Source organism: Erpetoichthys calabaricus, chromosome 4 (genome assembly GCF_900747795.2).
Source record: "Erpetoichthys calabaricus chromosome 4, fErpCal1.3, whole genome shotgun sequence".
NCBI classification, from domain to species: Eukaryota; Metazoa; Chordata; class Cladistia; order Polypteriformes; family Polypteridae; genus Erpetoichthys; species Erpetoichthys calabaricus.
In genome coordinates, this window is record NC_041397.2 from 129,562,845 (window position 1) to 129,590,731 (window position 27,887).

At 38.8% G+C, this 27,887-nt stretch overlaps 1 protein-coding gene across 2 annotated transcripts in view; it reads right to left on the reverse strand.

The window, feature by feature from the left end:
- si:dkey-100n23.5 (uncharacterized) overlaps positions 1 to 27,887 on the reverse strand; it is a 667,944-nt gene that overhangs the window by 305,597 nt on the left and 334,460 nt on the right. For both annotated transcript variants that reach the window (XM_051926134.1, XM_051926133.1), the window contains one exon: positions 4,279 to 4,326. In XM_051926134.1, coding sequence (XP_051782094.1) covers positions 4,279 to 4,326 — 48 coding nt within the window. The remainder of the gene's footprint in view (positions 1 to 4,278; positions 4,327 to 27,887) is intronic.

Genomic DNA, 27,887 nt, shown 5'->3' on the forward strand with positions numbered 1-27,887 from the left:
CCACTGTTTCAAATTACAAATCAAACAATTCACAAATGATTAAAGTGCATATTGCTGACTTTAACTTAAGGGTATTTGCATACATTTCAGTCACACCTTTTAGAAATGACAACAATTTTTATACACGGTTCCCCCCATTTCAGGACACCATAATATTTGGGACAATTGGCATCACAGGTGTTTGTGATTACTCAGGAGTGCTTCATTGCTTCATTAGTGCAGGTATAAGATACTCTGGCTGGCTACCTTTCTAGTCTGTAGTTGCCATTCTTCAACTTGAGGACAAGAGCTGTGCCAATGAAAGTCAAAGAAGCCATTATGAGACTGAAAAACAAGAATAAACCCATTAGAGACATCAATAAAACCTTAGGATTACCTAAATCAACTGTCTGGAATATCATTAAGAACAAAAAACGCACTGGTGAGTTCAGTAATCGCAAAGGGACTTGTAGACAAAGAAAAACCGCCACTGCTGATGACAGAAGAATCTCACTATGGTAAAGAAAAAGCTCGAAATGCCTGTTTGACAGATCACAAACAGTCTTCAGGAGACAGATGTGGATGTGTTAGAGACTACTATCAGCAGAAGACTTCATGAGAAGAAATACAGAGGCAATACTGCTAGATGCAGACCACTAGTTAGCCACAAAAACAGGATGGTCAGAATACAGTTTGCAAAAAAAGTACTTAAAATAGTTTTCAGAATTCTGGAAAAAAGAACTTGTGGACAAACGAGACAAAGACAAACCCATATGAGAATGGCGGCAAGAGAAATTGTGGGGACAAAAACAAACTGCCCAAGATCCAAAGCTTACCACCTCATATGTTACACATTCTGGTTGGGGTGTTATGGCTTGGACATGTACAGTATGGCTCCCACAAGTACTGGGACATTTATCTTCATTGACAATGAATACTAAGGTGTAGAGAAAAAGTTCATCTGTTCAGTTTCCAGTAAATGCCTCCAAACTCATTGGACGGTGCCTCCTCCTACAACAAGACAATGGTCCCAAACATACTGCTAGGGCAAGACAGGAGTTTTTCAAAGCTAAAAAATGGAAAAATCTTGAATGGCCAAGCCAGTCACCCGATTTAAATTCAATTGAGTATGCTTTCCATATGCCGAAAAGAAAACTTAAAGCGACAAGTCCCCCAGAACAAGCGAGAGCTGAAGATAGCTGCATTAGAGACTTGGCTGAGTATTACCAGAGAAGATACTCAGCACCTGGTGATGTCTGTGAATCACAGACTTCTGGCAGTTATTACATACAAGGGATATGCAACAAAGTACTACCTACATATATCAGCTTTAATATATCTACCCTTGCTATGCCCCAATCAATATGGTGCCCTGAAATATGTTGGGGGGGGGGGCAATGTAGAAAAGGTGTTGTCATTTCTAGTTGGTGCAACCAAAATGTATGTAAGTACCCTTAGTACTAGGGTGTTGTACCGTGTTAGCCATTATGAATGTAGAGAAAAGCCAATCAAAATGACACCTTTTATTGGCTAACTAAAAAGATTACAATATGCAAGCTTTTGATTAAGTACCCTTTAATTAAAGTCTGCAAATGTCCACTTTAATTGCATCTGAATTGTTTTCTTTGTAATTTTAAACTGTGGAGCAGAGAGATAAATCAAGGAAAAACATGTCTTTGTCCCAAACATTAAACAGTAGCTGGATGTAAACATATACCTGTCAAAATATGGACAATTTCAAACTAGTTCAACTATAACTAATTAGAACAAGTACTTAGCAATTGTAGCCAAAATGAAACATGGAACCATGTTTACAATACATCTACATTGAACCATAGTTAAGTAACTTATCATTCCTTGGCTATAATCCATCTTAAAAATACTCCGTCAAACTAAGAGATTTCTCTGTGCTTTGGGCAGATCATTTCATTTGGAGTGCTACATGCATTTATTCTTGTCTTACTGGCTGATTTTCAGTGAAATGTGGCCATGTTACTTTGCTCAGGAAGGATCATCTCTTGAAGACTGTGATAATGCATCATATAACACATCTGAAAGGGATGTGCCCAAGAAGGTTAGTGGCATCCCTTTGAGGAACTGATGGTGGCATTAAGTATATTCTTCTTCCCAATGCTCTTTTTCCTCAGACCCATATGTTTGTCACTTCAAGAATAAGCAGCAGCAAGCTATTGAGCATCCTTTAACATTTTTGCATAGAAAGTGATATAAAGCCAAAACACACCAAAGAAAGAAAAAGAAGGAGATGAACACTTATTTTCTGGTTGATTGTTTCCATTCTTGTTAAAGTAGGCTATATCTGTAACACTTTTCATCATAAAGTCCCTTTGATCTAATATGCTATTAAATGTCATCCACAACTACTTAAAAGTGATGCAGTTTTGAAATTGTCAGAGTGCATGTCCTAAACGTAAAGTACAGGTTTCTGGTCTGGAGGGCAAAAAAATATTCCCAGAATATCAGACATAATTTAGACTAGGGAAGGAGTCATTCCCCAACTCCTTTACTAGTCTCCTTCAGGCCAGGAAAGAGTAACAATTCACATGTGATCCAAGAAGAGTGCCGCCCAAAGGGAGATTTGTTTTCATTATGACCACATTAAAAATTCTCTGCATCCAACAGATTTCAATTGTTTCAATTGAAATGTCTGCCAAATTCATAAAAAAGTTAAGAAACTGTTTTGCTCCGTATTTGGTAGTTAGCAAACAATACCACAGATTTTTTTTTTTTTTTTTTACTTTTTCCTGTGGATAAAAGACAAGTGGCTTTGCCATTGTTACTAGCTATTTGTGTATTTTATATTCGAGATTATCATACTGCAAAAAATTACTGTAACATGAAATATTTTTTACTAAACCAAAATAAGAGCACCTTAAAGGAACTGACATCCAGAAATCCCAGAAGCTTTTTGGTTTGTTCACAATTGACTATGATATGTTTATGAATCTTGAGTTATTTGTGGACCACCAGGCTGGCACCGCCAGCTTAACCCGACACAGACAAGCGTGGGACATAAGTTCAAGGCACACAGGTTTTTTTTTTCTTTTTCCCTCGTGGGAAAACGCTTTCCCCATTCCCCATAAGTACACACAGTCCAAGCACAGCACACAAACAATACTGCTTCTCCACCCTTTTCCTTCTCCTCCACTCTTCTGGTCAAGCTTTGTCTTCCTCTTCCCAACTCTGGCTCCCCAAGTAGTGGCTGCTGGCTCCTTTTATAAACCCCCCGGAAGGGATCCACATGCTTGATTACTCATTTCCGGCAGCAGTTCCGGTTTGTGGTGGCAGAGAAGTCTAAAAGGGCTCAGCAGCTCCTGCTGCAACACCCCCTGGCGGCGCCTGTGGATCCCAAAAGGGCTGCACCACACTCCAACTCTCATGAAGCCCTGTGAGAGTCCGAGGCACCGCTGCAACCCAGGGGGGTTGCCATCTAGCATCCCAGGTGAGATAATGCTCTGGCTCCCCCAGTCCTCCCAGCGTGGAGGTGTCCCAGCCAGGCTACATATTACAAATATCAAGTTCAATTTTCAATTTTATTTAACAATACCATAATATGGTTCAATTTAAAGGAAGTTAGCATTACCAGACATCCTTTCATCTTTAAACCAATCATTGCATGTACAGCATATTTGTGTGAAGGGCAAGATTGTGTGAAAGGAATGTTTTACCAGGGATGATTGCTGAATGTTCACCCAATTACATGGCAGCAAATGTATCCAGAGAGAAGTGCTGAGGCTGTGCGATCTATAGTGACACATATGGTGCTCTGCTACAGCCTCTTCAATGATGCAGGCATTGATCAGCAGGTCAGTGTGGAGGTGACCTCTGGCCTTGCATATAACTCCATAAGGGTACAAGAAATATACAATCATGGAAAGGGATCCTGAAACAAGAATCCCCTTGGCAAGGGGACAAGGGACCAATATATAAGTGAGACATATAAGTGAGAGCTGTAGGAAAGCTGCTTTAATGACACACAGAATGGTTATCACTCATTTACTAATGGCCATATGGGGTTGTTATGTGTTTTAAAGTTTAGTATGTTTTACTGTCTCTGTTTGCTAAAATAGAAATTCTACTTTAGACCTTGATTTTTAGTGCAGTTTCGGTCTGACTACTTGATAGCACAACTGAGTGAGAACTTTAGCACACCCAATCCAAATTTACAGCTTAGAAATTCCCTAATGTAATTCTTAAGAGATGTGTAAAAAAATCAAAGTTGTTACTGCATCTGAATAATATACACTGTCATTTTAACTTATTTCAAAAATATAAACTTACCTTTCTTCTTTCTCTTTCTGGGTCATATGTCCCAGACCACAATAAAACCTGAAGAAACAAAAGCAATTACAGTTTAAATTAATTATCTCTATTATGCATTATAATATTATTTATAAACTGTGAATTTCTTATTTGAGTATTTAATTTTTTGTACAAACAGGTTGTAAGGGACCTTGGATTATATCCTGAAAAGAAAAGGAGCTGGGGCCTCATGTATAACGCCGTGCGTAGAACTCACACTATAACATGGCGTAAGCACAAAAGCGGGATTGTGCGTACGCACAGAAAAATCCAGATGCAGGAATCTGTGAGCACGCATACTTTCACGTTCTTCCACTACATAAATCCCGATTTGCGTGAAAAGTAACGCACGTGCACGCGCCTTCTGTCCCGCCCCAACTCCTCCCATAATTTGAATATGCAAATCAATATAAATAGCCTTCTGTGAAAAGACAATGGGAAAAGCACAGGGGAAAATATAAGAATTTCAGCGAATACCAAGTGGAGGCAAAGGAAAAACGTACTATTTGTTGGTTTAAACAGTGGTATAATCAACAAAAGAAAGTTGATCGAGTGACAGAGTGTCGGAAAAACTCGAAAGATCAAATTCACAAAGTCGCACAGTGCCCGAAATAAAAAAGAAATCACATATCAAAGTCGCTGTGAAAAGGCGAGTTGTAGCCCACCGTCTGAGTGTCATATGAAAGCGTATTAGGGTACAAACAAAAAGCATAGGCACACAGTGGGGAAAAAAGCACGAAATGTCAACTTTAATCTCGAAATTTCCACTTTAATCACGTAGTTTATTTTGCCATTAAAGTAGAACATCATAAACTTAATCTTAAAATCGTTTATTTTACTAGTTTCTCAAGTAGCATGTTAAATGCTTTTTTCTGTGTTTGATCTTCTATGTGCTCTATGTGTGTGAATCACTACGTGCTTCCGTTCTTTCTCTTTCTCTTTCTCCGACAGGACACAGAATGCATTACATTCGAGATATTACAGCTCTCTGAATAATTAAAATACTGAGATGTATACGTGATATCATTTTCATGATGATAGGAATGAAAGCATGTTATTAAACATGGGAACACGGTGCCGCAGTGATTGTTTATATCTCACGCAAGAGGCTTGCTGCACCATGTGTGACCTTCGATGAAATAATTTATTACAGAAGTACTGTCTCTTTCAAACGTACTAACCTCCAATTCCTGTCCATACTTTTCTTTCTCCAATCGCCACACAATCAGCTCTGTAATAGACGTTAAGCCATTTGTAAGCTTAGAACGCCGATTCTTCAAAACTTTTAAGGAACATTGAAATATCTTCGTAGTATATGTTTAATTATTCTATTCGTCTATCCTTCCAGTGTCGCGTCAGCACCAGCAAGAATACAGCGCAAGGCAGGAGCTATCCTTGAACTAGCTAAACGCTGCGGCACCGTGTCCTCACATGTTTAATTATTAGCAATACAGATTATTTAAATGAAGTTAAAGTTTTATCTGTATACTATAAGCAACATATTTTGCTGCATTTCATCTTAAAAATGATATTGATACGCGCTTTATAAAGTAGCGCAGGTTGTGCAATATTATAACTGTAGTGCAAGTTTACAGTGAGGTGATTGAGTGCGTTTATAGTTCTTGGGATGAAACTGTTTCTGAAACGCGAGGTCCGTACAGGAAAGGGTTTGACGCTTTTTGCCGTGGTTGAGGTAGTGTGTACTTGAAACTGTATACCGATAATTCTCTTTCCGATCATCTGCTGCTGTGATTCACACTCAGATACAGTGATATAAATACTGCGAGTAGTGCAGTGAGAGTAATATGGAAAAAGATGATCCGCAGTGGCAACCCTTAACGGGAACAGTAAAAAGAAGAACAAGATGCAGTGAGAGTAACAACGCTAAAGCAGTTATGGTATTTGGAATACTATGGCTATTCCCTGGCCCATTATATTGCAGCAGGTTAATTACAATCAGATGCATTACACTAATAAACAATATGCAGTTAATTTCAGTGTATTTATAAAGCCGCGTCAGGAATGTGGAGCTAAGAAAGAAAGGATGAGCACACAGGAACAGTAGTTTGACCATTCTGTGGACCATTATATTGTTACAGGTTAATTACAATCAGATGCATTAAATTTATGAACGATATGCGGTTAATTTCAGTGTATTTGATAAAGCCTCCGCCGTGGATGTGGATCTAAGAAAGGGTAACCACACAGGAACAGTAGCACTGCTTTGACGCTGGGTGCCGCCAGTCTGCAAAACCGGGCGGATAAATTGCGTACGCCAAGGAATGAGTTACCGTGGAAATGTGCGTGGCTTTACGCCAAGTTTAGGTTTTATACATCGCGATTTGAGCGTGGAAAGGTTCGTACGCAACATTTCTGTGCGTACGCACCGTTTATACATGAGGCCCCTGGTTATTTACTCAAGTCAGATGGCATGCCATGTCATTATGAATGCCGACCTAAATGGAAACACCATCAGAAATATTACTTTACAGACATAACTTTTCTTGTATGTGAAAGACAAAAATTGACACCATGTATGCAATTCTGTAAACCTGTATAAAAATATATATAGTATAGTGTAGTATGCTTTTTCCACAAATGATTCTAGTGCCAAGAACTACACATCACCTAAAGATATTAAATACATGTTAGAACACCAAAACATTAAAAATGGAGTTGTCAGGCACATGTGTCAAGGCTGTATTTAAGGGCTGTGCACTGGTAGGAACTGGGGACATGTGTCATCGTTGTTAACAACTTTTTCCTCTCTAACCCTAGAGTGGAGGAAGAAGCCTAGGAAGACATCCAACATCACTTCCTCATCAGCTCCAGAAGTTCTTCCCCTTCCACCCTGTCATTTATATTAGAAAGTAGCACGCCAAAAGTCGACATTCATTTCAAACCTGTGTCTGAAGGAGATGGAGCCTGTTTCTCTGAATAGAACTCTAGAGAATGAAAAATCAAAACACGATTGTCCCATCCTGTTAACATTTCAAGTCTTGAACAATTATAATTAAACAAGGTTTCCACTATGGTCCTCAACTCTTCATGCCCGTGTCCTTTGTGTTTTTACATAAAAAAATAAATAAACTACAATATTAAAGAGGCAATGTGGGAGAGTAAGAAGTGTGTTACCACATCACAATGAGGTTTGATTCTGGCATCAGAGGTCTACTGTGTGCATGTTTTCCATGGCCTTACATAGTTTTGCTCCCAAATGTTAACTGGTGACAAAGAATGTGAGTGCTGAGAAGAAGAATGACTTGTGTAAATGTCCAAAGATTAATTCTGCTTGCAGCCTCTACTTTCAGTCCAGTCTACTTTTTTTCTTTTCTTTAACATATGTGAACATTTCAACATTGTATCTTCATTTCAACACTCTAGATAAAGATGATGGCTCTAATAGCTGGTATTGCCCCTATTGACATTAGTAACCTCAAGTAGGCATTTCCTATAACTGCCTAATGGTCTCTGACGTCAACTGGGAGAAAATTTCTCAGTCCTCAATGTAGAATTGTTTCAACTGCATGATGTTTAATGGGTGTCATGTGCAGACGGCCCATTTCAAATATTCCACAGCATCTGAATAAGATTCATATTTGGGCTTTGATTTGGCAATTCCAAAACCCTTCTTTTCTTTCTTTTCATCAATTCCTTTGTGAAGTTACTGGTATATTTAGGATCATTGTCATATTGCAAGGGCCATTTTCTGTTAAGCTTCAATCTTCTGACAATTGCTCTCACAACATCCTTAAGTACAAACTGGAATAATGAAGAATACAAAGTAAATTCTGAAATGGTAAGCTGTCCAAGCCCTGCTTTAGCAAAGCAGCTCCAAGCCATAACATTTCCACCACCAAGCTTTACAGTTGCTATCAGCTTATTGTGATCAAGTACTGTTTTTGGTTTTCACTAAACATATCTTCTGATACTGTAGCTAAATAACTATATTTGCTTCATCTGTTCAGAACACATTGATCCAGAAGTGCTGATCTTTGACAAGGTATTCATGGGAAGAAACATATTCCTGCCCTGATGTTGGTTCTGGATGGCAAAGTTATTTTCCTGGCAAATCTTCCATGCAGACCTAATTTGTGCATCCTGTTTCCAATGGTAATCTGAAAAACTTCGACATCAACAGTGGCAACAGCTGCCTTTAGGTCCTATGATGAAATTCTGGGGTTCTTAGTGAAATCTTTCAGCACCTTACATTCTGTTCTGGTGCTAAACTTGCTGGGGTAGAGTGGCATGGACAAGTTTGTAGTTGTTTGAAATCCTCCCCACTTATAGATGACCTTCTGGACAGTGGAACAATTGATTTCCGATTATTTCTAGATCTTTTTAAATCCCTCACCAGGTGCATAGCCATCTTTAACTTTCTTTATGAAGGCCACAGAGAGCTCTTTTGATCGAGGCATGGTGATATCACACACTTCAAAAACAATGAGAAAACTAAACTAAATGTGATAGGCTTAAAAAAGAGAGGTTCCTCCAAGATCTTTGCTAATGATGTTCTAATAGCAATCACCTGATCTGGATCTCCTGAGTGAAATTTTAGGTGTCTGAGGTAGTCACACATGTGTAGGGCTGTACATGTGAAATTTGCATTTGTTTATTTAAATTGTATAGTAGACAACAAAATGTAAATGTGGCATAGTATGTGTTATATTATATCGCCTTTATCTGTAGATGCTGTTCAAATTAATATCAAATCTATAGATGCTGTTCAAATGAAGATCAGATTTTAAAATGTCCACACGTTAAAAAAAAAGCATGTAATTGGGTGTTATGTGATTTTCTAATCCGCTTTATCCAATCCTAGCTAGCATATGGAGCAAGGCAGGAACAAACCCTGGACAGGGTTCCAGTCCATTGCAGGGCAAACACACACACACCAAACACACATTAGGACCAATTTAGCATTGCCAGATTACCTAACCTTGCATGTCTTTGCACTGTGGGAGTAAACTGGAGCACCCAGTAAAAACACATGCAGAAATGGAGAGAAAAAGCAAACTCTACACAGGGAGGATCTGGGACGGGAACAATGGTCACCTCACTGTAACACAGAAACGCAACCACTGTGCTACCATCCGGCCCTTTGTTTGGTTGTGCATTTGGTTGTGCTTACTTTTTCACATTACTGTACAAGAGAAAAAAATATGCAATATGCATATGCTCATGTATAATAACGTATATGCAGGACAGCACAATGCCAATGTGGTTAATACAGATGCCTCAAAGCTTCAAATCACAACATAGTCACTGTCTGTGTGGAGTTTCCATTGTCTCCCTGTGTCTGTGTGATTACTTTGGGTACTCCAGTTTTTGCCTGTGCTGTGAACACATGCATGTTAAATCATTTGGTAAATCCTGAACTGGTGCATAAGTGGACATGTGTGAGTGTACAATCCAGAGTTGGTTCCTGCCTTGTATTCGATGCTGCCCTGTGACCCTGAATTGGATTAAGTGACTTTAATAATGGATTGATAGCTTATCTGAAAATTGTTTCAGATTTTGATATGGATAAATGTGTTTTACCATAGTGCTGCAACATGTTTACCTTTTTGATTTGGAAAACTTGGCTCATTGTTTACTCTTATACACTGTATAAATGGGCCTCCTTCCTCTACCATACTAAGTAACATAAAGCAAAGCATTGTTGTTTTGTCTAAGTATAATTTTGTTCACAGCATGTAAACAGAAGAGTTTTCAAGAAGACATTCTAAGGAGAGGAAGAAAAGACTAGGCCGAGAAGGGGGCAACCTTAGTAGGTGGCCTGAGTCAGAAAATGTTGCCTGGGGTGCACTTCAGTGCAGGGTTTGGGTAATCCAAACCAAAAGGCCTGTTTAGACAGCCGTTTTGAATTTAGTCAACATTGTAAAATGAAAAAAAGACTAAGCATCACAGATTACATCCTCCAAGCTGTTAAAAGGCAGCAGGGATGCTCAGCATTGCAGTCCTAGGATCCTGCTTTATTTATATAAAGTCTGGGAAGGCCAGAAACACTTTTGAGTGTTTGACACTTAAATGGGAACAAGTGTTTGGAGACATACTGGAACTAAGGACATTCAGAAAACACTTAGAAATGTCATAAAGGTGAACCCTGACGGGCAAAAGGTGGTTTGTAAGATGTCTGTAAGGATCACAAAGCCTAAAGGCTGAAAGGAGAGGCAAGACTGTCCTGAATAGATTAAGCCAAACAGATAACGGACACATATGGACAACATGATAAAAGCAACAAGCTGTGTATGCTAGTAGAGCAAAGATTTGGTGTCAGTTTGTCCAATTTCTCCCTTAGTCAATCATAAGCACACAGTGTCAGCTGTCTGCAGGTCACAGCCACATATGCAAACACACATATAGCCATAAACGGCCAATTTAGAGTTGCTAGTTAACCTAACCAGGAATGTTTTTGGATTGGGGAAGAAAGCCAGTTCTCAAAGAAAGACCTCAGTGACACAAGGACAATATGAAAGAGGTTTGAACCCAGAAGTTTGTAGTTGTGAGTCAAGAATAGCAACAACTATAACACTGTCTCATCCAGGACTATATAAATTACAGTAAATGTGTAAAATGTGATCAAATATAAATTTACAAAAATAATCATTATTGAGATTTATGGCACCTCCAGTAAACCACTTAAGAAACTGAATCAGGATGAGCAGAATAAATATGCTGAAGACAAAGGTCAAATAATTTTAGTCAAAACTACATCACTCAGAATCAGCTATGATTTATTAAACTGATTTGGCAGAAACTAAAGAGCAAGAATTACATCTTTACTTTGGAATTAGTCTCTCAATGCTGTATGTGTAATGTCCCACTACCTCTTTAAATGGCACACTTTGATTAAAAGTGCATATTCAAGAGAGACAGAGAGGTTTTTGGCCATTGTTTTTTCTCTTCTTTGAAGCTTTGTTTTGGACGAGTGCTTCCAGCTCCGTCTGTCTCTGTGTCAGAGCTGCACGCAAGAAAAGTTGTGTATGCCATCTGGTTTTGTTTTTTTGAACAGAAGTGCTAATGCATGATGCGTTATGACATGCAAAGCATCCTGATCACCAGAGATAAATGAGTAGTGAGAGAAAAGGGTGGACTTGCTACTTATTCAATGGTTCAGGCTATTTTTTTATTATCTGATTCTTTTTTAATACAATAAGATAGAGACTGCGAGGAGTGATAAATCAGGTGTGGCAAAAGAATGCTGTATCTGCCAAAAACCTTGTGGCTCAGATGTGACCAAAACTTTCTTTCTGCTGTGGTGTTTATTCTCTGTATATTCACTTGCTGATTATGTGAGAGCTAAATCTGTATTCTGACAAAAATCAGTTCTGAGATGACGGACATATATTTGAAGGGTGAGAGAAGAGAAGTTAGCAAAAAAGTTATGACAAAATGTTGATTGTGACTCTTTTTTAATAAAGAGAAAACACATCAGTGATGTGGGTCTAGACTATAATAATTCCTAACGATTTTAGAACCAGTGGCATTCTAAGCTCTTCAAACTGGGATGTTTAGTCATCTACTGCAATAATAAAATCATGTTTGTTCACTGATTGTTACAATTTAAAGAAAATTGTATCTTAATGGTTTCTTCCATAAACTTAAACTGTCTATCAAATTAATACTCAAACTTGTATTAATTCAAACTTGGAAGACTAAAGCACTAAGCAGTATATTTTAGACATACTGCAAAAACAATGCAATTATTATATAATTTGATACCTATGGTAACATTCAATGTATAAAAATTAGTAATTTCAGCAACACAACAGTTTATTGTGCCAGCCCTATCACTACAGTAAAATGAGATCTCCCTTTAAGAAATGTTTAATACAGCACTTCTTAATGCATGGCTATTCTGTCCTTTTTGAAACAATCAACATATTTAGTTGAGCGCTAAGATTAGGCCTCAGGATGTTTCTAAATGCTGTGAAGGATTATTTTACTCTGTAGGACAAAATTTTCTTGAATTAAAATTCATACAAGACAGACTTTTCGTTGTGTGGTCAAAGGTTAAAACTCAGACTAGTAAGAAGGTTGTAAGAAATTAAAGAATAAAAATTGTGGTTTAAATTGATGAAAATAAGCATATGATTATAAATGCCAAGAATGAAATGGTAGACAAAAACTCAAAGAAGGAGCCACCGATGAGCTTTCTATCCAAAAGGTAACAATGCCAAAATTACATGGTGGTCATAAGTGAACTCTGTGGTGTTGGCTTCACTGTGAGCTTGGTGAAATCGTGGAAATGTTCATAAACTTCCTTAAACTCAGTAAAATGCACTGACGTCAATGAGGAAGGAGGAAATGAATTAGATTTAAGTGACTTATGATAGTGCTGTGGTCTTTTAAGCGTCCCTAAGGGCTAGGGAAAATGTCTGCCAACTACCCTGAACCAATCATTGTGGCCAAAAATGTCCTAAGCAAGGAAGCAGCAGTACTAACCACTGTGCCATCATACCTCAAACAACATGCAGATGAAATGATAACCATAAACAAAATGGACACAAACTATCCATCCATCCATTATCCAACATGCTATATGCTAACTACAGGGTCATGGGGGTCTGCTGGAGCCAATCCCAGCCAACACAGGGCACAAGGCAGGAAACAAACCCTGGGCAGGGCGCGCGCGCACACACACACACACACACAAACACACACACCAAGCACACACTAGGGACAATTTAGGATCGCCAATGCACATAACCTGCTTGTCTTTGGACTGTGGGAGGAAACCAGAGTACCCAGAGGAAACCCACGCAGACATGGGGAGAAGATGCAAACTCCACGCAGGGAGGACCCGAGAAGCGAACCCAGGTCTCCTTACTGCGAGGCAGCAGCGCTACCACTGCGCTACCGTGCTAGACACAAACTAGCAATTTGTTAAAAAAAATATACTGTAGATATAATTGTGCTCTCAGAGTTCTATTGTCAGTGCACTTGTTGGCCCTCTTCCATTATATGGATGTGCAACTGCTGTGTTGGCTACAGAGCCTTGACAATCAGTTTGCACTACTCTGCACTGGCACTTCCCTTTTTGAACTTTGGAGTACCAGCAGATATTGTATGCATACTGGTACACCCAGAAAGCCTGTAATACGAGATATCAGCGTTATATACTCATTGGGCTCTGCTATGCTTAATTCAACAATAAAGAAACAATGTGCAGAACAACAAAGCACTTTCGTAATATTCTCATTATGATCACCTAATGTACCCCTCAAGTTAAAATACTGCAAGTTTTTTTTTTTTTTTTTTTAAACTTTTTTCCAAATCCAACTAGAGTAGTGACACACATGCAACAGTATGCATGCACGAAAGTTCTGCACATGGCTGCTACAGCTTTGTGATGTATCACTAGCCTTGGAAAGCCTCATGGGTGGCTGGGAAAAAAAAATTAGCCAGCTGCATTGCAAATATCCAAGAAAATATTTGGTGAACATGGCATTTTTACTGCAAAAAATGCTATGGCAAATTTCGATGATCAGCAGTAGTTGATTAGTGTCAGCTTTTGTTTAAAAAGGTTCTCAATTAACTAGAACCAATTTAATGCATTTTTAATTTGAAGATATGCTCAGTAGATGCTTTTCCATCAGTGGTTCGAACTAATGTGGATCATTTATACATTTGGTCTTTGAAGGTTTCTGCTGTCAGAGTTTCAATATTATCGTATGAAAAGGATGTCCTGAACAAGTAGTTAGTGCTATTTCTAATGTTACAAAGTAGTTAACAAGGTGGACTCTAAGCTACAAGGTTACTGGTTCAATCTGCCTGGGCATCAACCATGGAATATGTGTGTAAACAACTGTGCAAGACTTGTAAAGTTCAGTAGAGTGGTGTTCATCACTTTGGTTGTTTGTATGATTCTTGGCTACTATACCATCGATCAGTTCAAGTTTGGAAAGTTTTGAATATGTTCCAGATGGTGTATCTTCACTGCTTTGTACAGTTCTGTCTCATTTCATGCCTTTTTATTTTTTTTTAAATAGCAGTTTTGTTATAGAGATGAGCTTTACACGTTTACAGACCAACACTTTTATAAAGCAGTTTCAGGGTGATTTAGGTCAGTAGGTTAACAGAAGCAAACACAAGCACTTATATACTTTATTGTTTGTTTCTAGTAGTTACTATTAGGGATCAGTTAAACCTTTTACTGGGATTAAACTTTGTCCTTAAGATGGTAGATATGGGTGACTACAGTGCTGGCTCTATTACACAGGTGAACTAGGTGGTTGCCTAGGGTGGCAAAGGGCTTGGAGGCAGCCATTTGACAATATACACAAACACCACTATACTAACACTCAGACAATGGAGACAAAGTCTTCATTTTAATGTACATGTTTAGACCATGCAAGGAATTCCAAGGGGGCTCCCTCCAGCCCTTCAATAAAATGTACACTTTTACAACGTTCACAAACCCCCTCAATTCCAATTTGATTTCATCTATGTAGACCATACTGGATGGAATAATAAATTCTGACCCATTTTGGAATGAAAATCTGGTCGTCCTACCCATCCCCAAAGCACTTCCACACAACATACGTATAGCAATTACCTTTGAGACTATGTGGTTTGGGTACAACATTTTCACCTTTACCTAGAGCAGCAAAAAAGTTAGAACCTGCCCTGGGAGAGTGATGAAACATTAAGTTTGAGGTGGGAATATAATATATAGGATGAGAGTTCAAATGCTGACCACTCAAGGAGGGGCTCTCCTCATTTGGCTGCAATAATATCTGCAAGATCCCCCAGATGCCTTAATATTTATAAAGAAGACATCCCATTATTTATAATTGAAATATTTTATTATTTAGTTTGCTTTAACTTTTCGCTTACTTTGTATAGTGGTGTTCTGTATATATCAAAATAAAGATAAGCAGGTTAATTTGATTAACTTTACGTGTTTGTAAATGAGAGCTGGGTGTCTTTAAATCAAACTGTAAAATTAATTGCCGTCTTGTGCACAGAAATTATAAATAAGCACCAACATCTTCCATTTGGAGAGGGTTGTTTGCCATTTCATTCTTCTCACTGAATGTTAATTTAGTTTTCATTTTCTTGAGTGATATAATGAAGCTGAACACACATGGTGATACTGTGCTATACTGAAAATGAGAACAGATAATCAAGAGGAATGTACACAGAATAAAATGATTCCACATACAGTATACAGTAGGCTGGCATAAGAGTGGTTCTGTCCAGTAGCCATCACAGTATGATATGAATGAGAGTTGGTTTGTCTTGTTTTAAACAAGACAGATCTTTGCAGTTCATTTAAAATATGTGAAACAGTCAGAAGGCTCACAAGTACCATTCGTTACATTGCTGATCACAAACTCTTTTGAGTCACTAGTCAACCCAGCTCTTAAAACAAATCTTTATGCTAAAATTGAAATTGAATTTCTATATCTTCTTAAATATGCTAAGCTAATATGCCAAGAGTTTTTTTAACCTTGTGGACTTGCTATAGATGCGGAGATACGGAAATTTACACAATGCATGCATGTTAATTATTTAAAGGTAGCACCCATTGTTTTTTTCTTATAATGTCCATTTCATTTTCAACTGCCTTGGTTATAGTTTCAGTTTCTTTAAAACTTTTCCTGTATTGACAATTTAAACAGTAATTATTATGCTGTTTTAATGAACTGTATTTAACCAAGTCCATTCAGCAGTGTGATGTCTTGTATATTCCCAGGCCTACCTTGTTCAAGGCAAAAACAAATGTTTCTCTCAACAGTGGCCATACAAGTGTTCAGGCAATGGTCATATTTTTTTACTTTATTCTCTTGTATGTGTAATAAACAAAAATCTATTCAAACCAATTGGCTAATATCATATTAAGAAAAAAAACACAGATATAAAATGATCATGATCACTGAGAATAATCCAAACAGACCCACAACTTGCACAAATGGTGCTCTTAATGCAAGGTGAGGGTGGAGATATGCATTTTAAAAAAAGTAGCTTGTGCACATTTACAATATTTGTCAATTTAAAATTAAATGACTAGTAAGTCTAACCTTTCTCATATTTTGCAATCTTGCTTGAAACTCTTCAAATTATTAGGCTTTAATAGAGTATATGCTAAAAGTCTTTTAAATTTGCTTTGAGAATGAGTACACTTTTTGATCATAACTTTGCATTTTTAATTTACATTTTGATTTAACATTTCTGTTTTAACCTCCTTAATTTTATGTTAAGTATTTGAGATTATTTTCTATGTTTGAATTATTTCGGCTGTCTCCTCAGCATTTGTTAGTCCTGATTAGTCCTTTATGCTGATGTCACTTGAAAATTTCACAAGTTAACTTGTGACTTCTGAAGCAAGATTGTCACTATAAATTGGGAATGGTAACAGTCCTAACACAGATTCTGCGTGACTCCACTAATGACATCACTCCAGATTGCACATTCTGTTATCTGAAATCTTAATGTGTTCTGTATGTTAAAAATGTCTACATCCTCAGGAATAGTCTTTTAGTTGGAACAGTGTGAAAGTATACTGGGAAATTCAAATAAAATAATTCACCACATACAGCATGCTTTGTTTTTTTTTCTCCACAACCTCTGTTGTCTGTTCAAAAAGGTGTTGCAAGTTTTAGGCAGAATATTTAATTAGAATCTAAGGTGGCATTATTTAAATATTGCTGCTGTTCAATTTTATTTATGATCATTTTAATCCCAATTATAATATTATGGCTTATTTTCTTAAAATACTTGTATCTCTTTAGTATTATACAATAAGTGTGATTAAAAACTTGACAAATTATTAAAATAATCTACAAAGGACATAGGAATATAATTGGTAAAACACAGGACTTATCAAACATTTGATAAACCACAATAATATTTACATTAAATTATGCGTACTAAACTATTTTTTATACTGATGACCAATGAAATGCTTATGAACAGCACAACAGGTAAATTTGAGAAAAAGAAAACAAACAGTGGGACAGCAAAACTAAAATGCAAGAGACTACATTTGTTAGTTGTGTTTGGAATGTTAGCACCTAACAGATGGACTTAAGGAAAGTACTAGAGAAATGACCAACCACAAGGTACTCATGGTGTGTTTCACATCACTACTCTGTAGTACTAGGGTGTTGTACCATGTTAGCCATTATGAATGTAGTGAAAAGTCAAGCAAAATGACATTACATCTTGCCTGAAGAAGGGGCCTGAGTTGCCTCAAAAGCTTGCATATTGTAATCTTTTTAGTTAGCCAATAAAAGGTGTCATTTTGCTTGACTTTTCACTACATCTATACTCTGGAATGGTAAGATTGCTCTTATCAGAAGACTTGAGGTGACTGGAAGGTTGATATTGTTATGCCAGTCACGAAAAACACAAATTAGTCTGAAATCCCACAACGTACATGCCCCCTGCCCATCTTTTTTCCAAACCGACCACACCCCAAGTTTTCCAGTGGCATAATGTTTTATGAAGCGAACTGAGTATGTTTATTCCATAGACAAAAAGATTTAATTTTTCAATTTCTGAAAGACTGAGAAATAAACACAAAAGCAAAACAAACTGTTTAGAGCACAAAAACTAGTTTTCAACTAGAGGGCTTAAATGTCATGGTTGCCAGAATGGAGTTACAAACTTTGTTCCCAAAGAAAATCTTATTTAATAAACACAGCTAGAACACAAAGACAAAACCCGAGTTGAGCGTTAGGAGGGAGAGTAAAAACCTGAACACTAAACTTTCCACAAAAACTATTTTAATTATTTAATCCATATCTACAGTATAACAATGCCTTGGCACCGCTGAATTGTAATTTATCAGCTTGTATCAGGAGGGTAGCTCTAGCAACCAGGGAATATCTTTATAAATAAAATGAAAAAGAATTAAAAACACGTTCAAACAAAGAAATTAAGTTCAGACTTTATAAATTTTAAATTAAACCTTCAAAATATAAAACTCTCATAAACTAAAAAAAAATTATTCACACCTCGAAAAAATGTAAACAGACGATGGTTAAAACATGCCTTGTCAGTTGCAAGCTCTATAAGGGGCAAAGTAAAGGAAAGCTACTATCAGACAATAGCCCACCAAGCAGATATATTGGTGGAATTGTGCAAAAAAATCACAACATTAGCTATGTGTTTTACACTGGAAAATCTTTGAGAAAGAACAGACTAACATACTATAATTACAACCATCACATCCTAGTAACATAATTATTATTGGCTGCATCAGGAGTGGGTAGGAGGAGGAGTATAGGAACCTAATCAAGGACTTTGTTAAATGGTGCGACTCAAACCACCTATACCTGAACACCAGCAAAACCAAGGAGCTGGTGGTGGATTTTAGGAGGACCAGACCCCTCATGGACCCAGTGATCATCAGAGGTGACTGTGTGCAGACCTATAAATACCTGGGAGTGCAGCTGGATGATAAATTGGACTGGACTGCCAATATTGATGCTCTGTGTAAGAAAGGACAGAGCCGGTTATACTTCCTTAGAAGGCTGGTGTCCTTCAACAACTGCAATAAGATGCTGCAGATGTTCTATCAGATGGTTGTGGCGAGCGCCCTCTTCTATGCCGTGGTATGCTGGGGAGGCAGCATAAAAAAGAGGGACGCCTCACGCCTGGACAAACTGGTGAGGAAGGCAGGCCCTATTGTAGGCATGGAGCTGGACAGTTTGACATCTGTGGCAGAGCGACGGGCGCTGAGCAGGCTCCTGTCAATCATGGAGAATCCACTGCATCCACTAAACAGTATCATCTCCAGACAGAGGAGCAGCTTCAGCGACAGACTGCTGTCACTGTCCTGCTCCACTGACAGACTGAGGAGATCGTTCCTCCCCCACACTTTGCGACTCTTCAATATCACCCGGGGGAGTGGCTGTAAACGTTAACATTATTCAAAGTTATTGTCTGTCTGTTATACCTGCATTGTTATCACTCTTTAATTTAATATTTTCTTTATCAGTATGCTGCTGCTGGAGTATGTGAATTTCCCCTTGAGATTAATAAAGTATCTATCTATCTATCTATCTAGTAAACACTTAGATGGACTTCCGCCGCATCTAAGGCTATTTTATGACTTGCACCCAATGTTGCTTGTGCAGGATCTAGTCTCCTGTATCTCAGTAATGGGTTAGGCAGGTTTGTGAATATTAAGTTATTGCTTTTTACCAAAAATACTCCTTATAAATTTCTTGTGACTGGCTCATTTTTGCATTGGTACTCATTTAGTCAATTTTTTGAGAATATTTGTAACTTTATATTGAACATAAGATGATATAATCATAAGAAATGTCCTAACAATGTAGGACAAAATGCCATTGCCAATTTTTCCTTTAGCAAGGCACATGAGACTTACAGGTGTGCCTGAAAATCTGTGCTTTACTGACATTTAACTTTATCCAAACTGAGTTCTCAGTGGAACTGTTACGCTTGGAAATGTCTTTGGAATGTGGCATCTATATCTTCATCTGCAGTTGAATAGCACAGGTACTGGTATATAAAGGCTTTGAGATGTCTTGGCCTTGTATCATGCTGGCCAGTGAAAACAATAATCATAGGTCAGCCATTGTCAATGTTAATGAAAAAAAGCTTCGTACCTATTATTATTCAAAAGGTTGGATTTATGCATCTTCAAGAAACCGTTGGCAAAATGTCCACTTCTTTCTTTATATTACCTTTATAACCCAGTGTCAGCATTAACCCTCCACTCTATGATTCAGCAAGAGCCTGTTTTTAATTTACAGCAGAAACCCCATTGCCTAATGTATGTCCCATAACAAAAAGCTGAAGCGACCTTTCTACTCCAAAGGGTAACTAATGCAGGACTGTAAGAATGGAAGACATCCATTACTGAGTTTAATGTAAATGCCATAATGAGTTCAGCCTTGCTATAAGGACAGGGAGATGCAGAAGCAGAGAAGACCTATATAAAAGTCACACATCCAACACGCTGAAGTAAAGAGTTGACTGATCGCCATTGCTCAGAAGACATATTTTACGTTAGCTAAAGAGGACCACTTTACATGAAATGTCAAAGACTGTAACTGTGGTACAGCCAGTAACCGCAATGTACAATCAAAAGCGAGAGGGGAAAATTATTGGAACAAAGAAAGACAGACAAAGCGCACTCAGCATCTCTTCACATGCACCAGAGAAACACTATGTGTGTGGCACTGATGAAATCAGGAGAAAGAGTTTCCTCTGTCCCTTGAGACGACAAGGACTGAACAAACAATAAATACACTGCTTTATCCTTTTGTTTCTGACATTAGTACTGTTTGTAACTTTGTGGTAGGCCAGTGCACATACAGTCAAATGAAAAAGTTTGGGAACCCCTCTCAGCCTGCATAATAATTTACTCTTCTTTCAACAAAAAAGATAACAGTGGTATGTCTTTCATTCCCTAGGAACATCTGAGTACTCTGGTGTTTTCCAAACAAAGATTTTTAGTGAAGCAAGATTTAGTTGTATTAAATTAAATCAAATGTGAAAAGGGTCCCCTTGTAATTTTGCTGATTTGAATGCATGTAACTGCTCAATACTGACTACTTGCAACACCAAATTGGTTGGATTAGTATTTAAGGTGGTCAATTGCAAGTTGTGCTTCCCTTTGACTCTCCTCTGAAGAGTGTCAGCATGGGATCCTCAAAGCAACTCTCAAAAGATCTGAAAACAAAGATTGTTCAGTATCATGGTTTAGGGGAAGGCTACAAAAAACTATCTGAGGTTTAAACTGTCAGTTTCAACTGTAAGGAAAGTAATCAGGAAATGGAAGGCCACGGGCACTGTTGCTGTTAAACCAGGTCTGGCAGGCCAAAAAAAATACAGGTGCAGCATATGCGTAGGATTGTGAGAATGGTTACTGGCTTTGAGTACTGAGAAAAGCGCTATATAAATGTAATGAATTATTATTATTATTATTACTGACAACCCACAGATCACCTCCAAAGACCTGCAAGAACATCTTGCTGCAGATGGTGTATCTGTACATTGTTTTACAATTCAGCGCAATTTGCACAAAGAACATCTGTATGGCAGGGTGATGAGAAAGATGCCCTTTCTGCACTCACGCCACAAACAGAGTTGCTTGTTGTATGCAAATGCTCATTTAGACAAGCCAGGTTTATTTTGGAACAAAGTGCTTTGGACTGATGAGACAAAAATTGAGTTATTTGGTCATAACAAAAAGCACTTTGCATGGCGGAAGAAGAACACCGCATACCAAGAAAAACACCTGCTACCTACTGTCAAATTTGGTGGAGGTTCCATCATGCTGTGGGGCTGTGTGGCTAGTTCAGGGACTGGGGCCCTTGTTAAAGTCGAGGGTCAGATAAATTCAACCCAGTATCAACAAATTCTTCAGGATAATGTTCAAGCATCAGTCACAAAGTTGAAGTTACGCAGGGGTTGGATATTCCAACAAGACAATGACCCAAAACACAGTTTGAAATCTACAAAGGCATTCATGCAGAGGGAGAAGTAAAATGTTCTGGAATGGCCGTCACAGTCCCCTGACTTGAATATCATCAAAAATCTATGGGATGATTTGAAGCAGGCTGTCCGTGTTCGGCAGCCATCAAATTTAACTGAACTGGAGAGATTTTGTATGGAAGAATGGTCAAAAATACCTCCATCTAAAATCCAGACACTCATCAAAGGCTATAGGAGGCGTCTAGAGGCTGTTATATTTGTAAAAGGAGGCTCAACTAAGTATTGATGTAATATCTCTGTTGGGGTGCCCAAATTTATGCATCTGTCTAATTTTGTTATGATGCATATTGCATATTTTCTGTTAATCCAATAGACTTAATGTCACTGCTGAAATACTACTGTTTCCATAAGGCATGTCATATATTAAAAGGAAGTTGCTACTTTGAAAGCTCAGCCAATGATAAACAAAAATCCAAAGAATTAAGAGGGGTTCCCAGACTTTTTTATATGACTGTATTAACACACACACACATATATATATATATTTATTGTGAAAGGCGCTATACAGGCACCTGACCTGACACAGAATGGACATGGAGGCAAGCGTAAAAATAAAACACAAATTTATTTTTCTTCACCTGTCGGTGCACGTCTTCCCCGTGTCCCACAGGTTGCACAGTCCCAAACACAGCGCGCACTAAAACACCAATAAACTCAAGTCTTCTCCTCCACTCCACCATGCAGCTTCGTCTTCTCCCTCCCAACTCCCGAGTGGTGGTTGCTGGCTCCTTTAATTAGGCACATGGAAGTGCTCCAGGAGCTTGATTGCCGACACCCGGCTGCACTTCCGGGTGTGGCGAAACTACTGCCCAGAAGGGCCCAGCAGCTCCCACTGGAGCACCCCCCTGGCAGCACCTGCGGAACTCAACAGGGCTACACCAAACTCCAACTCCCATGAAGCCCTGCGGGAGTCCGAGGCACCACTGCAACCCAGGAACGCTGCAAACTAGCATCCAGGGGGAGGTATTGGGTCTCCCATGCTTGCTCCCCCGGCCGTCTGCCACAATATACATATATACAGTACTGTGCAAAAGTTTTAGGCAGGTGTGAAAAAATGCTGTAAGCAAAGAATGCTTTCAAAAATAGAAGTGTTAATCATTTATTTTCATCAATCAACAAAATGCAGTGAATGAACAAAAGAGAAATCTAAATCAAATCAATATTTGGTGTGACCACCCTTTGCCTTCAAAACAGCATCAATTCTTCTAGGTACACTTGCACACAGTTTTTGAAGGAACTTGGCTGGTAGGTTGTTCCAAACATCTTGGAGAACTAACCACAGATCTTCTGTGGATGTAGGCTTCCTCACATCCTTCTGTCTCTTCATGTAATCCCAGACACACTCGATGATGTTGAGATCAGGGCTCTGTGGGGGCCATACCATCACTTCCAGGACTTCTTGTTCTTCTTTATGCTGAAGATAGTTCTTAATGACTTTGGCTGTATGTTTGGGGTCGTTGTCCTGCTGCAGAATAAATTTGGGGCCAATCATACGCCTCCCTGATGGTATTGCATGATGGATAAATATCTGCCTGTATTTCTCAGCATTGAGAACACCATTAATCCTGACCAAATCTCCAACTCCATTTGCAGAAATGCAGCCCCAAACGTTGAAGGAACCTCCACCATGCTTCACTGTTGTTTGCAGACACTCATTATTGTACCGCTCTCAAGCCCTTCGACGAACAAACTGCCATCTGCTACAGCCAAATATTTCAAATTTTGACTCATCAGCCATTTTTCTGCACCTCAGTTCCTATGTTTACATGCATCCTATGTTTATGCTTGGCCTTGTTTCCACGTTGGAGGTATGGCTTTTTGGTTGCAACTCTTCCATGAAGACCACTTCTGGCCAGACTTCTCCGGACAGTAGATGGGTGTACCTGGGTCCCACTGGTTTCTGCCAGTTCTGAGCTGATGGCACTGCTGGACATCTTCCAATTTCGAAGGGTAATAAGCTTGATGTGTCTTTCATCTGCTGCACTATGTTAACTTGGCCGACCACTGAGTCTACGATCCTCAACGCTGCCCGTTTCTTTGTGCTTCTTCAAAAGAGCTTGAACAGCACATCTTAAAACCCCAGTCTGCTTTGAAATCTTTGCCTGGGAGAGACCTTGCTGATGCAGTATAACTACCTTGTGTGTTGTTGCTATGCTCAGTCTTGCCATGACATGAAACTGCCTTCCACAACCTCACCTTGGTAGCAGAGTTTGGCTGTTCCTCACCCAGTTTTAAGCCTCCTACATAGCTGTTTCTGTTTCAGTTAATGACTGTGTTTCAACCTACGTGTGACATTGATGATCATTAGCACCTGTTTGGTATAATTGGTTGATCATACACCTGACTATAATCCTACAAAATCCCTGACTTTGTGCAAGTGTACCTTTAAGAATTGATGCTGGTTTGAAGGCAAAAGGTAGTAATACCAAATATTGATTTGATTTAGATTTTTCTTTTGTTCGCTCACTTTGCATTTTGTAAATTGATAACAATAAAACAATCATTATTTATATTTCTGAAAGCATTCTTTGTTTACAGCATTTTTTCACACCTGCCTAAAACTTTTGCACAGTACTGTATATATATAATATAATATATATATATCTATATATATAATATATATATATATATATATATATATATATTATATAAACAAATCCTGAGACAAGACTTTTTCAGAGAGATAATTTCATGTCCCACGAGCCAGAAATAAAAGACAAAGAGTAGATGACAAAATAGAACATTGTAAAGAGGTTCAAAAACTTTGGCGTGATACACATGCAGAGCAGGTTAGATATAATGAAAGTAATAAAATTCAAACATCTCAAAAAAATGATAGTAAAGATTGCATTACCACAAACAAATAGAAATTATTACTTAGTGAAATAACAGAACAGCAAAAAGAGATTGAATATATAGACATAGGTGGTATGACAGAAGTATGTAGATATTGTTCGGATTGAAACTTTAAGCTGGAGACTTGTAGATCGTCTAATTCGTGTTGCCATCAGGGAAAAGTAGTGTTTCTTTCCAATGAAGAGGCGCATCCGCAAGAATTAAAAGATTTGTTGTTTGGTGAAATTGAAATTCACATACGTGACCGGTGCGCAGGCTGGGGGCATTGGTGAGCAAAGCCCCCTAGTATATATACATATATACATCTATACTAATAAAAGGCAAAACCGTCATTGACTCACTCACTCATCACTAATTCTCCAACTTCCCGTGTAGGTGGAAGGCTGAAATTTGGCAGGCTCATTCCTTACAGCTTACTTACAAAAGTTAGGCAGGATTCATTTCGAAATTGTACACGTAATGGTCATAACTGGAACCTCTTTTTTGTCCATATACTGTAATGGAGTGCAGCTCGATGGCCGTGGGAGTTGAAGTCGCGTATTGCGTCATCACGCCTCCTACGTAATCACGTGAACTGAAAACAAGGAACAGCCACAAGAGCGCTGAAGAAAACATTCATTACACAATTGAGAAGGCAGCGAAACAATAAGAAGCGAGCGAGTGACGCATATGTAAACCGTAAGTTTAAATTAAGTTTATAGAAACGCTCCCCCTGCTGTTTGCAATACCATATTCGCGAGATACAAGTTTAATGAGAAGACACGAGGTATAAATGAAACTTTGGATCACTTTGAAACAGAGTTAAAATTGCTGTAGTGAGAAACTTTTAAGTGCCGGGTCTTAACTAACATTAAATAAAGCCGTGGACATCGCAACATCACACAAGAGGGTGGCTCACGTGAACTGACTGAACAATTGAGAAGGCAGCGAAACAATAAGAAGCGAGCGAGTGACGCATATGTAAACCGTAAGTTTAAATTAACTTTATAGAAACGCTCCCCATGCCGTTTGCAATACCATATTCGCGAGATACAAGTTTAATGAGAAGACACGAGGTATAAACGAGACTTTGGATCACTTTGAAACAGAGTTAAAATTGCTGTAGCGAGAAACTTTTAAGTGCCGGGTCTTAGCTAACATTAAATAAAGCCGTGGACATCGCAACATCACACAAGAGAGCGGCTCACGTGAACTGACTGAACACAGCACAAGTGATCACTTCGATGAATCAAACCTGTTCAAAAAACACATTAAACAATTGATAAAGTACGAAAAGAATATGAAGCAAATGACGCATACAGGCATAAATTAAGTTCATAGACCTACAAAAGATTGCCATTTTTCTCCTGTACAACTATACGTTGCATTCTCAACAGTAAGCTTCCACGGCTTGCTCATATTCCAACCGGAGTACTCAACTGACAACGTGGTATACAAAGACAACTATAACAATCGTAATAAATGAACAATGAAACAACGGAGAACCCGTGCATTAAATAAAAAGGCTGCTTCCTTGGCAAAGCAAGGAAAAAGGATGGTCTTATATGGCGTTCGTTTATAAAAACAATCGTAATAGACAAACAATAAACCACTACAGAACCGCGAAGCAAGCAGAAAGGATGGACTTATATGGCGTTCGTTTATAAAACAGCGGAGAAGCTGTGTAAAGACAGCTTCACAAAAAAACAGATCCTTAACAAATTGTTATTGGTATATTTTCCCTCAGTTTAAAAAGGTTTTCTTTTCTTCTTAATAAAAATTTAAAAGCAGTACTTCGCCGCTGCAAAGCGCAGGGATTTTGAAATATATATATATATATATATATGGAGATATGTATATATATTTATATATATGTGAATGTATATATATATACATACACGCAGAGACTCGTCTATTCAAATACTCAACTTCGAGCGCTGAGAACAAATGCCAGTGCCGGTGTGGTTCCCTATTTACACGACGAGGTAAGAAGGTGGTATCGTGGCAGCAGAGCCGGCACTAAGCTAAAAATGAAGCGGCTTGCGAGAAAGTGGCGTTTTAAGCCTTTGGTGCCTTCTGTGATTCTGGGAAATGTGAACTCAATCTCAAATAAGATTGACGAACTGGCTGCGCTGGTGAAAAATGTCAGAACCTACAGAGAATGCAGTTTGTTGTGCTTTTGCGAAATGTGGCTAACTACCACCATCCCAGATGCTAACATGGAGCTACCCAGGTTTAGTACAGTTAGAGCGGACAGAGATGCAAGTACCTGCGGGAAGCACAAAGCAGGAGGACTCGCTCTCTATGTTAAAACACGGTGGTGTAACTCTGGACATGTTAACGTCAAAGTCTCCACTTGCTGCAGGGACATCGAACTGTTGGCCGTACGTTTGCGTCCCTATTACTTGCCCAGAGAGTTTGGAAACGTCATTGTTGTCATCGTGTACTTCCCTCCTCGGGCGGACGTGGAGACGGCGAGTGACATCATCCATTCTGCTGTTGCTAAGTTACAAACACAGCACCCTGAGGCGCTTGTGCTAATCGCTGGAGACTTTAACCATGTGACGCTGGACAAAACATTACCTGCCTTCTCCCAGTATGAGGACTGTAACACCCGGGGAAATAAGACTATTGATTTACTGTATGCAAACGTTAAAGACGCATACAGCGCCACCCCACTGCCTGCGCTTGGGAAAGCAGATCATAACCTGGTTCTGCTTCAGCCTCACTACAAACCAAGGGTGAAGGTCCTACCTACAACAACATGATCATTCAGGAAGAGGACCCTGGAGGCAGAGAAGGCTCTGAGAGAATGTTTTGGAACTACAGACTGGGATATCCTGCAGGGATCACATAGTGAGAACATTGAGGAAGTTGTTGACTGCACTACTGACTACATCAACTTCTGTATGGACGTTGTAGTTCCAGTAAGAACAGTACGCTGCTATGCTAACAACAAGCCATGGATTACAAGTGACATCAAGGGCCTTTTGAACCAGAAGAAAAGGGCTTTTAAAGGCGGTGATCAGCATGAGCTCAAGCGTGTGCAGAAGGAACTCCGAGTCCAACTCAGGGCGGCGAAGGAGCAGTACAGGAGAAAGCTGGAGCAGAAGTTGCAGAATAACAGCATGAAGGAAGTGTGGAATGGGATGAAGATCATCACTGGCTGCAGCTCGAAGTGGGGTACCACCATCGAGAGAGACGTGAAGAGAGCAAACCAAATGAACAATTTCTTTAACAGGTTTGACCACCCTAACCCACTCTCACTCTCA